This window comes from Callorhinchus milii, unplaced genomic scaffold (genome assembly GCF_018977255.1).
Source record: "Callorhinchus milii isolate IMCB2004 unplaced genomic scaffold, IMCB_Cmil_1.0 Scaffold22, whole genome shotgun sequence".
Classification (NCBI taxonomy): Eukaryota; Metazoa; Chordata; class Chondrichthyes; order Chimaeriformes; family Callorhinchidae; genus Callorhinchus; species Callorhinchus milii.
Window position 1 is genome coordinate 10,464,477 of NW_024704763.1, and position 12,589 is coordinate 10,477,065.

Here is a 12,589-nt window from a genome sequence, read left to right on the forward strand (position 1 = left end):
CATCCCCCAGAGGATCGAGTTCAAGATCCTCTTCCTCACCTTTAAAGCCATCCGTGGCCTTGCCCTCTCCCACCTCTCTGACCTGCTGACTCCCTACCAACCCGCCCGCTCCCTCCGTTCATCAGGCTCCGGCTGCTCCATGTCTCCCGCCCGACCCGCCCTACCATCAGTGGCCGGGTTTTCAGCCTCTCTGCCCCCACACTCTAGAACTCCATCCCACGGTCCCTTGGCCTCGCTTCCTCCCTCACCTCCTTCAAGGCCGGTCTCAAGACCCTTCTCTTCGGCCGTGCCTTTGGTCCCTCCCACCTCTCTGCCTTCCCTCACCCCTACACCACCCTTTCTCCATGCTTGGGATCTGACCCCTGACTGTCCAGCACCTTGGGACATCCTCCTGACGTGAAAGGCGTTCTATAATTGTCATTTTGTTGTTGCTGTTGTTGATGACACTGAGGGTTTAGAAGAGAATGTGAGGCTGGCTCAGTTGGTAGCATTCTAGCCTTTATGAATCAGAAAGTTGTGGATTCAAGCTCCACGTCAGGACTTGGATAATCATATAGCTGACACTCCAATGCAGTACGGCATTGTCAGAGGTGCCGTCCTTTTGGTGGGATATTATACTGAGACCCCGTCACAGATGAACCTCAAAGATACCATGACACGTTATAAAAAGAGAAGGGAGTTTCTCCTTATATCCTGGCCAACAATCCCCCAAATGTTTATGGGGACATTGTTGTGCGCAAAATTGGCTGCCACGTTTACCCACAAAATACACAGTCACTACACTTTACAGACTATCATGTGAAGTGTTTAGGGACGTTCTCCTGCCATGAAATATACTGTATCAATTGCAGGGATTATATAAGGAATCTAGTGGATTCAATGGGCTGCGGGGAATGTTAGGATAATGTGGCTTCTTTATGTTCATGCTTCCGGAGAGAAGAGCAGAAATTGAGACAAATTTTGAAAACAACAAACCTTCAAATTGTTCAAAATTAAAAATACCTTTGTAAAATTAATAAAAACAAATATAAATCTTATTCTGACTCCGTAACTTACCCACACACATTTTTGTAGCAGTGCTTTGAAATCCAGTGTGACAGCGGCAAAAATAAGATCCTTGTGTGTTGACACAGTCGCCATGAATACATGGATTGCTCACACATTCATCCGCATCTACCAATGCACAAGAGGCACAGGGATCGTGAGATGCTTATTCTCTACACCAATCTAAGCATAACCACCTCAGGAAAATAATTCAACCAATATTTACATTTAAATTTAAATGCCATTTAAATATATTTATAAATATATTTATCACATAAAGATTCAATGTTCTCATATAATGTGGACTCTAGTGCACGGAGCAGGTTATTACATGTGTAAGCCAAACAGGCTTTGTCCTATCACCAACATATCAGCCATTTCTCATTATAAATAATAACAAAGAAATTGTTATAATAGCAGTGGGCTCATAATAATAATAATAATTGCATTTGATCTTTACTTCCCCTCAGTTTCTACAATTAATGTGGAGTCCTGTAGTTCAGTGGTTAGAGCACTCGCTTTGCAAGTGAGAGACCTGAGTTCAATTCCAGGCAGCGGGAAAGCTTGGGCAAGTTTCCTTACTCCACACAGAGCCTAATAATAATCCCTCCAAAACCAAAAACAATAATAAAATTGGTCATTTTCAATCCACGACTGTTTGTGGATATTGCTGTGCACAATTGGCATTATTATTATATCAAATGCAAGGATTATTATTATTATTATTATTATTATTATTAATGTGTTGCGAAGCACCCTGTACTGTGCTGCTTATGAAGACTGTTCAAACCAAACACCTAGAATGGAACCAACCACCCAGAGTTTTATTCCCTGACATTCCAGAGGCACTGAGGTAAACTGTAGAACGAATAGTAATCACAAATCCATTATCATCTGAAACTCTGCTCAAACAAGACACCTACACCGACTCCATGAGGTGGATGAACATCCATATAGGTCAATGTCGTCAGCACCTGAGGTGCTAATGGAGTCCACGCAGGAGAGCTTCTGCCCCGTTGACACTTAGAACTGATCTGCAACTTGACAGTGGTCTAATCCTAAAACTATTTGTTGTTGGAAAAAAGCACTTCAAAGCATACCTATACATTCTCCTCTTGTGTCCAGTTGATAGCCCACATTGCACTCACACCGGTAACTTTGCCCTGGAAGGGGAATGCAGCGTCCATTTATGCAGAGGTTTCTGTAGAAACTGCAGAGATCAGTGACATTCAAAGGAAGAAAGCCTGAAGTAAAACAAGGCAGTAAACAAAGAATTAGATAACTGATATTTATGATAAATTGTTTTAAAAAATGTGAATAATTAAAGTTCAGTACCATTAAAATGAATCATGCCATTGGGGTGAGGTCCAACATGAGGGCCAGGATAAGGTCGACTTCCATCATGTATTGTTGGACCCCCTGGCACAGGACCCCCGGGCACAGGATCCCCGGGCACGGGAACCCTGGGCACAGAAGGACCGCCGGGCACGAGAGGAAAACCATCAATGCATAACTTGCGATATTCATCTGAAAATTGACAAGGGTTTGGTGAGTTAGGCTGTATTTGTTCAGATAGACCAAATTTCAAATATGATTAGGAATATTACATTGGTAACTTAATGATTCAATTACTTATTACCTAGTAATTGTCAAACATACAACATAGACATGTACAACAACAACATGTGGGTAGTGGAGCACTGAACAACAGAGGAGCCTGACACCAAGTCAGGGAAAGAGAAGAAGTGACTGTAAGCATGGTCAAAGAGGAAGGTCTTTAGGTGCTTTCTGAAGATGGGCAAGAAGAGGCCAAGATGGAGGGTTTGAAGCAGAGTTCCAGAGCTTCAGAGCATAGTGGTTGAAAACACATCTGCTGATGGTGGAGCGAGGGGACAAGGGACGTGCAGTAGGCTGAGCAAAGTGGCCGGGCAGCTGTAAAGCAGGTTCACAAGTGGTGACAAATGGTGAAGAATGAAGAATACATACAAGTTCCACGCATTGGACACATCTCAGGAATGGTGCCAGCAGACCAGCAGCGGCCAATGTTACAGCAGCACTGCATTCTGGAATAGGGACTTGGCAGGTCTTTGGCACAGCGACCATTGACGAGACCCGAGTAGCAGATTCCAGGACGGGCATCTGTAGAAAAGTAAATTCATTAACATTTTAGCAAAGTAGAAATATGCTAAGAATTATTTTATACAATGATTTTAATCAGAATTTAGAATAAGATATGTAAGAATTACAATGTAAATTACAATGTAAATTAAAGAATTACTATGTAAGAATTACAATGTAAATTTTTACAACCAGCAACATTTGACCTTTTACCAATGACTTACACTCTGACTGTCCAGCCAATGTAAATGAGCTGGTAATTTGAACTAGCATTGCTATCATCTTAAATATAACATCAGGAATTATAAACAGCCAGTGCAGTGTTGCTCCATTGTTAGGCGCACACGAGAAATATGATTTAACCTACATTAACCTTGAACAAGCAACTTTTTCTTGGTGTGTTGGCCAACAATCTCTCAGATAAAATTGGTCACTTACTTCATGGAGGTTTGCTGTATGCAAATTAGCTACCGCAGTCATCTGGAAAATCACACAGTCACAACACTGTTCAGGACAATAAAACCCACAGAAGCTGTGTATCAGTCAGGACCATAATATTTAATATAACTTATGCAAAATCCAAGTTGCAGGCAAACTTGTATAAGCCATATAAAATCTGATTTAATCAATAATCTACACTACACATACATAATTCACTGTAGATGGTAAGCGTGCATGTGATGACAGGTGAAGACTACTGCTTTATTCAAAGCAGCCGGTAGTTTAGTGCAGGAGTAATGGAGGGTAGGGGAGTAATGTTATGAGTTTGGAGATTATTAATACGAATAGTGCAAACAAACTGAAGTGGATAAAATCTAAATCTTTTGATAGGAAATTGAATGGGATTTGGGTGTATGTAAGATTTAGGCGATTATACATTTTATAAAGATTCAGGACCAAATTGTTTTTTGTGGATTATTATTCCCGGAATAGCGATCTGTCAGTCGACAAACTACCAGGTTCCTACTTTCTGCTAGGTATACTGGCATGTGGAGTAAGGAAACTTGCCCAAGGTTTCGCCCTGCCGGGAATCAAACCCAGGTCTCTTGCTTGCGAGGCGAGTGCTCTACCCACTGAGCTACAGAATCTGAGCTCAGACTGCGACTAAAGTGAGTGAGCTGCTGCTCTGTAAACTGCTCTGTGCTACTCACTACACCATTGGGGCTGCCCAACAATCTACTATAGAGGCTCCAGGAATACATTCAGCAGTTTGTGGTTTCTGTGCAAGGGGGAGTTTGAACTTCTTGAACTCCTGAATGTTACTGTCGACAGCTGGACTGGTTAGGTGGGTGGCTGCTCCATGCCCTGATGTTTGGAACAGCTTCTTGTGTGTAATTGATGATGTAATGACATGCCCTTTAGGCTGGTAATGAGCACTGAAACAGTTGTGCTGCAGATGTATCTGTCTCATTCACAGGTCCACCCGGACCTGCTTACTGATGGAATTGGACACCGGACATCCTTGGGATGGCCTCCAGATGTGAAAGGCGATTTATATATGCAATCTGTTGTTGTTTTTCACAATGTGTATAGAAATATTATCAGTACTTCTGTGATTACAAATATCCAATTTCAGGCTTGATAGTACTGGTAATAGCTGAATGTCTGACAACCCTACATGAGGATCCTATTGAATCAACATGTAAACTTGTTTCAATCTGAATTGGGTCATCAGTAGACATGAACCAGTTGTTGGAAGTGAGATGAAAAACTTTGAGGGCATTTCTCTATAACATAATAAAGTAGCCTGTTTTATTCAGTATTTCTAATTTAATAATAATCCTTGCATTTGATATAGCGCTTTATCACATTTTTGAGATGTCTCAAAGCGTTTCACAGAATATACTGTAAAGTGAATTGACTGTTATTTTGTGGGTGAAACGTGGCAGCCAATTGTGCTCAGCAGCGTCCCACAAACAGTCATGGATTGAAGTGACCAAATTGTTATTATTATTTTTTTTTTGAAAGGATTATTACCCCCGGCAAAGCAATCCGCCAATCGACTAACAACCGGGTTCCTACTTTCTGCTAGGTAAACAGAGGCATGTGGAGTAAGGAAACTTGCCCAATTTAATAATATGATGGACACTGATGCCATTCTGCTTTCCTCATGTTGTATTGATTAAAACCATGCATGAGCTTGTGGTTCCTGTATTGTATTGAAGGATGAAATTTCAGCACTTGGTTCACAAATTCTTTAGTCAAACTACTGGAACAGTTTAATATTTATTTTAGAGTTCACGTGTTTACTGAAAGGACTTATAAACATCTAATAAACACACTTCTTACATTTGATATATTGTCTTTCACGTCAGGAAGGTGTCTCAAAGTGTTTTATGGGGTATACAATAAAACTTGCATAAGTCTTTATAAAATGTATAATCGCCTAAGTCTCACATACACCCTAATCCCATTCAATTTCCTTTCAAAAGATTTAGATTTTATCCACTTCAGTTTGTTTGCACTATTCATATTAATAATCTCCAAACTCATAGCATTACTCCCCTACCCTCCATTACTCCTGCACTAAACTACCGGCTGCTTTGAATAAAACAGTAGTCTTGATCTGTCATCACATGCACGCTTACCATCTACAGTGATTTATGCATGTGTAGTGCAGATTATTGGTTAAATCAATCCACGGCTGTTTGTGGGACGCTGCTGTGTGCAATTGGCTGCTGAGTTTTGCCTGCAAATATACAGTCAATTCACTTTACAGTATATTCTGTGAAGCGCTTTGGGACGTCTAGACAACGTGAAAAGCGCTATATCAAATACAAGGATTATTATTATATATAGATATATATATTATGTAGGTTATTGTTCTCAGTCATAGGCTCCCAGAGTCATGCTCCTCCTCCCAGTGATTGTACATGTGCGGCAGTCAATGGGGAGAGGTCAGGCTCAGTGTGACACCCTCTTCAGATCAGTCATCCTCCCACACTCACTGTCTCCAGCCTCACATTCTGGGAGGGATCTGGAGGGCAACCAATGAGGTAAACCACATCCAGAGAGGTCAGGCCAGGGCGAGAGAGAGGTTGGGGCAGAGAGGGCAGGCCAGGGGCAGAAAGAGGCCGGGGGCAGAAAGAGAGGGCAGCTTTGCTCTTTCCTCTCCCGCCACTCCCTCTATGAACCCCTCCAATCAGTCTTCCTCCAATTCACAGCCCAGCGACAGCCTTGGTCAAAGTTACAAATACCATTGGTGACCAGGGCTCTTCTCATCCGTCTCAAACTCTCTGCCACCTTCGACCACTTTATGGAGCTGAGAGTAGAGGCGGTGGAGAAGAATAAAGTGGTCAACAGTGTGAAGGCGGCAGAAAGGTGAAGACAGACCGGGTCAAATCAGTCCTTCCAGATAGTCTCACTGATAATGTTAAAGCGCCTTGGGACGTCCTCCTGACGTGAAAGGCGCTTTATAATGGAATCTTGTTGTTGTTGTTAAAGATTATCTAACGTTACACAGATCAGGCTTGTGGTCATTTGAGAATAATAATTATCATCATCATCCTTGCATTTGATACAGCACTTTATCACATCGTTGTGATGTCTCAAATTGCTTCACAGAAATGTTCAGATGATGGATGGTGTGGGCTGGGGACAGGCAGTTATTGCTCTGACGTGCTGCTTGAGGAGGGAGGAAACCGATGTGGAACACATTTAGCCTGAGGAACCTTCGAAGCTACTCAATGTTTCCAACAGAACTTGTCTATGCACAATGTAACCTGCAAACATTTGCCTCTGCGAACCTGACACATACACATACATATGTTCTTGTGACCACACCCTGGGAACTGCATGTTGGACAGTTAGGAACTTTTTTTTAACCCCAAGGTTTCAGTAACGATTGTACAGATTAAGGACAGAACTACTGACTACTCCTAGTTGCTGAAATTAACTCTCTCCAAACCAGGCCCTTCCATTCATTTGTAAGGACTTCAAGCTCATCACAAATATACTTTACACTTTACAGTAAATCTTGTGGAATGCTTCAAGGTTACTTGGCGTTGCTACATCAGATTTTGTTGGGATTCTTTTTTAAGCACTGAATATTGTACAATATATTTCTTCCCATTGCAAATTCAAAGTTATAAGTGTTGTATATTCTTTAGTGTAGTTGTTACAGTTGTTATGTGGAGTCCTGTAGCTCAGTGGTAGGAGCAGCACTCGCCTCTCAAGCGAGAGGATCTAGGTTCGATTCCCAGGCAAGCAAAATGTTGGCCAAATTTGCTTAATCCACATGCTCTGTTTACCCAGCAGTAAGTAGGACCCGGTTGTTAGTCGATTGGCGGATCGCTTTTCCAGGGGTAATAATCCTTCAAAACAATAAAAAATTGATCGACAGTCGATCATGTCTTTTCTCCTCCCTCATCCACTTCAGCGGGATTGCACTTGGCTGGTTCATGTCCTACCTAACAAACCGCCTTCATTTTATCTCCTCAAACGGTTTTCCTCCTGCCCCGTCCGGTGACCTGTGGTGTACCGACAGGAGGGCTCCATCCTTGGCCCCCTCCTCTTCCTCATCTATATGCTCCCTCTTGGCAATGTCATCCGCAGACATGGGGTAAACTTCCACATGTATGCAATAACACACAAATCTACTTCTCCTCCTCCAGCTCTGACTCCATACTCATGGCTCCTGTCAATGTCTTCTATCCTGTGACTCTGATCTCCTCAACCTCCCCAGCCTATCCCTCAGACTTATTGAACCAGTGCACAACTAAGGCATTGGGTTCGACCCACAACTGTCCTTCTTTCTCCACATCCAGTCCCTGACCTTCCTCCACCTTCGCCACATTGCCCCTTCACCAGACACAGCTAAAAAACTTGTTCATGCGTTCGTCACCTCCCACCTTGACTGCCCTCCTTGCCAGTCTCCCCAGCTCCACCATACACAAAATCCAGCTGATCCAAAACTCCACTGCCAGCATTCTCACCCATACTAAACTCCACAACCCCATCACACCAGTCCTAGCCAGGCTCCACTGGTCCCCATAGCCGAATGGATCAATTTCAAGATCCTCACACTTGTTTTTAATCCCTTCATGCTCTGGCACGTCCTACCTCTCTGATCTGCTTACTCCCCAACCTACTTCTACTCGACTGGCTCCGGCCTCCTGCCTGTCCCTCATGCCCTCCATTCCAGAATCGATGGCACGCTTTCAGCCAATACGGCCCGAAACTCTGGAACATTCTTCCTTTATCCCCCTGCCTTGCTCCTTCCTTTCTTATCTTCAGATCGCACCTGAACTCTTTCCTCTTCGACGTGCCTACAGTCACCTACCCCTGCCCCCAGCTCGGCGTCATGCTCCACCATTGTCAAGCGCTGGAAGCTACCCTAGTTATTGTTGTCCAGATTTTGACCAAAACCAGTTTGTGCGTTTTGAGAAGAGTGAGAGTTAAACAGAAATTAGACGTGCGAAAGAGCCAGGGACTGACACATAATGCATGTTGTCAGCAGCTGACTGAACACTGGAACAATGCCTCAAGCATGCCAGGCAATAATGCAAAGCAGGCTTTGTGCACTCGTTCAGTCTAAATGATCCTTCCCCATACAGCTTTACTGGCATACTGTGCTAACACACCAGAAGTGGGCACCAAGAGCAGAATCCAGTGTAATGCTGTCTGTAATCGTACCATAATGTACGAACAGCCTCTTGTAATTTTATACTCCACATTTGAAGCCGTAGCATCTCACCCTTTTCTGTCCACTTATTTGTGCGGTTTGATTCAATGACAGCAGTCTTCTAGATTGCCACAATAATGTTTTGTATAATTCAACTTAACTCCGTTTATTCATCCTCACAAAGTCTGAGTAAATTATTGCTTTACACAGATGTCTACACCGCTCCCTGGACTCTCTTAAATACTAACCTCCCCACCCTGGCTTTCTCAGTAACCAGACTAGTAACCAGCCTGTCTCTCAGTAACCAGCCTGTCTCTCAGTAACCAGCCTGGCTTTCTACGAACCAGTCTGACTCTCAGTAATCAGACTCTCAGTAACCGGCCTGGCTCTCAGTAACCAGCTCTCAGTGACCAGCTATCAGGAACGAGCTTGGCTCTGAGTAACTAGCCTGGCTATCAGTAACCAGCCTGGCTCCCAACAACAAGCTCTTGGTAACTGGCCTGACTCTCAGTACGGCCACCTCAGACGCCTGACTCTCAGTAACCGGCCTGACTCTCAGTACCGGCCTGACTCTGTGCAATTGGCTGCTGAGTTTTGCCTGCAAATATACAGTCAATTCACTTTACAGTATATTCTGTGAAGCGCTTTGGGACGTCTAGACAACGTGAAAAGCGCTATATCAAATACAAGGATTATTATTATATATAGATATATATATTATGTAGGTTATTGTTCTCAGTCATAGGCTCCAGAGTCATGCTCCTCCTCCCAGTGATTGTACATGTGCGGCAGTCAATGGGGAGAGGTCAGGCTCAGTGTGACACCCTCTTCAGATCAGTCATCCTCCCACACTCACTGTCTCCAGCCTCACATTCTGGGAGGGATCTGGAGGGCAACCAATGAGGTAAACCACATCCAGAGAGGTCAGGCCAGGGCGAGAGAGAGGTTGGGGGCAGAGAGGGCAGGCCAGGGGCAGAAAGAGGCCGGGGGCAGAAAGAGAGGGCAGCTTTGCTCTTTCCTCTCCCGCCACTCCCTCTATGAACCCCTCCAATCAGTCTTCCTCCAATTCACAGCCCAGCGACAGCCTTGGTCAAAGTTACAAATACCATTGGTGACCAGGGCTCTTCTCATCCGTCTCAAACTCTCTGCCACCTTCGACCACTTTATGGAGCTGAGAGTAGGCGGTGGAGAAGAATAAAGTGGTCAACAGTGTGAAGGCGGCAGAAAGGTGAAGACAGACCGGGTCAAATCAGTCCTTCCAGATAGTCTCACTGATAATGTTAAAGCGCCTTGGGACGTCCTCCTGACGTGAAAGGCGCTTTATAAATGGAATCTTGTTGTTGTTGTTAAAGATTATCTAACGTTACACAGATCAGGCTTGTGGTCATTTGAGAATAATAATTATCATCATCATCCTTGCATTTGATACAGCACTTTATCACATCGTTGTGATGTCTCAAATTGCTTCACAGAAATGTTCAGATGATGGATGGTGTGGGCTGGGGACAGGCAGTTATTGCTCTGACGTGCTGCTTGAGGAGGGAGGAAACCGATGTGGAACACATTTAGCCTGAGGAACCTTCGAAGCTACTCAATGTTTCCAACAGAACTTGTCTATGCACAATGTAACCTGCAAACATTTGCCTCTGCGAACCTGACACATACACATACATATGTTCTTGTGACCACACCCTGGGAACTGCATGTTGGACAGTTAGGAACTTTTTTTTAACCCCAAGGTTTCAGTAACGATTGTACAGATTAAGGACAGAACTACTGACTACTCCTAGTTGCTGAAATTAACTCTCTCCAAACCAGGCCCTTCCATTCATTTGTAAGGACTTCAAGCTCATCACAAATATACTTTACACTTTACAGTAAATCTTGTGGAATGCTTCAAGGTTACTTGGCGTTGCTACATCAGATTTTGTTGGGATTCTTTTTTAAGCACTGAATATTGTACAATATATTTCTTCCCATTGCAAATTCAAAGTTATAAGTGTTGTATATTCTTTAGTGTGTTGTTACAGTTGTTATGTGGAGTCCTGTAGCTCAGTGGTAGGAGCAGCACTCGCCTCTCAAGCGAGAGGATCTAGGTTCGATTCCCAGGCAAGCAAAATGTTGGCCAAATTTGCTTAATCCACATGCTTCTGTTTACCCAGCAGTAAGTAGGACCCGGTTGTTAGTCGATTGGCGGATCGCTTTTCCAGGGGTAATAATCCCTTCAAAACAATAAAAAATTGATCGACAGTCGATCATGTCTTTTCTCCTCCCTCATCCACTTCAGCGGGATTGCACTTGGCTGGTTCATGTCCTACCTAACAAACCGCCTTCATTTTATCTCCTCAAACGGTTTTTCCTCCTGCCCCCGTCCGGTGACCTGTGGTGTACCGACAGGAGGGCTCCATCCTTGGCCCCCTCCTCTTCCTCATCTATATGCTCCCTCTTGGCAATGTCATCCGCAGACATGGGGTAAACTTCCACATGTATGCAATAACACACAAATCTACTTCTCCTCCTCCAGCTCTGACTCCATACTCATGGCTCCTGTCAATGTCTTCTATCCTGTGACTCTGATCTCCTCAACCTCCCCAGCCTATCCCTCAGACTTATTGAACCAGTGCACAACTAAGGCATTGGGTTCGACCCACAACTGTCCTTCTTTCTCCACATCCAGTCCCTGACCTTCCTCCACCTTCGCCACATTGTCCCCTTCACCAGACACAGCTAAAAAACTTGTTCATGCGTTCGTCACCTCCCACCTTGACTGCCCTCCTTGCCAGTCTCCCCAGCTCCACCATACACAAAATCCAGCTGATCCAAAACTCCACTGCCAGCATTCTCACCCATACTAAACTCCACAACCCCATCACACCAGTCCTAGCCAGGCTCCACTGGTCCCCATAGCCGAATGGATCAATTTCAAGATCCTCACACTTGTTTTTTAATCCCTTCATGCTCTGGCACGTCCCTACCTCTCTGATCTGCTTACTCCCCAACCTACTACTTCTACTCGACTGGCTCCGGCCTCCTGCCTGTCCCTCATGCCCTCCATTCCAGAATCGATGGCACGCTTTCAGCCAATACGGCCCGAAACTCTGGAACATTCTTCCTTTATCCCCCTGCCTTGCTCCTTCCTTTCTTATCTTCAGATCGCACCTGAACTCTTTCCTCTTCGACGTGCCTACAGTCACCTACCCCTGCCCCCAGCTCGGCGTCATGCTCCACCATTGTCAAGCGCTGGGAAGCTACCCTAGTTATTGTTGTCCAGATTTTGACCAAAACCAGTTTGTGCGTTTTGAGAAGAGTGAGAGTTAAACAGAAATTAGACGTGCGAAAGAGCCAGGGACTGACACATAATGCATGTTGTCAGCAGCTGACTGAACACTGGAACAATGCCTCAAGCATGCCAGGCAATAATGCAAAGCAGGCTTTGTGCACTCGTTCAGTCTAAATGATCCTTCCCCATACAGCTTTACTGGCATACTGTGCTAACACACCAGAAGTGGGCACCAAGAGCAGAATCCAGTGTAATGCTGTCTGTAATCGTACCATAATGTACGAACAGCCTCTTGTAATTTTATACTCCATCATTTGAAGCCGTAGCATCTCACCCTTTTCTGTCCACTCTTATTTGTGCGGGTTTGATTCAATGACAGCAGTCTTCTAGATTGCCACAATAATGTTTTGTATAATTCAACTTAACTCCGTTTATTCATCCTCACAAAGTCTGAGTAAATTATTGCTTTACACAGATGTCTACACCGCTCCCTGGACTCTCTTAAATACTAACCTCCCCACCCT

The 12,589-nt window shown here is 44.2% G+C and overlaps 1 protein-coding gene across 1 annotated transcript in view; it reads right to left on the bottom strand.

The window, feature by feature from the left end:
- The window catches only part of LOC103190448 (fibrillin-2-like), a 225,936-nt gene that overhangs the window by 110,060 nt on the left and 103,287 nt on the right, over positions 1-12,589 (bottom strand). Inside the window, exons 7-10 of the mRNA XM_042342958.1 lie at positions 3,031-3,183; positions 2,380-2,571; positions 2,145-2,288; positions 1,057-1,173 (exon numbers count right to left, since the gene is read on the bottom strand). Of these exons, the coding sequence (XP_042198892.1) occupies positions 1,057-1,173; positions 2,145-2,288; positions 2,380-2,571; positions 3,031-3,183 (606 nt within the window). The remainder of the gene's footprint in view (positions 1-1,056; positions 1,174-2,144; positions 2,289-2,379; positions 2,572-3,030; positions 3,184-12,589) is intronic.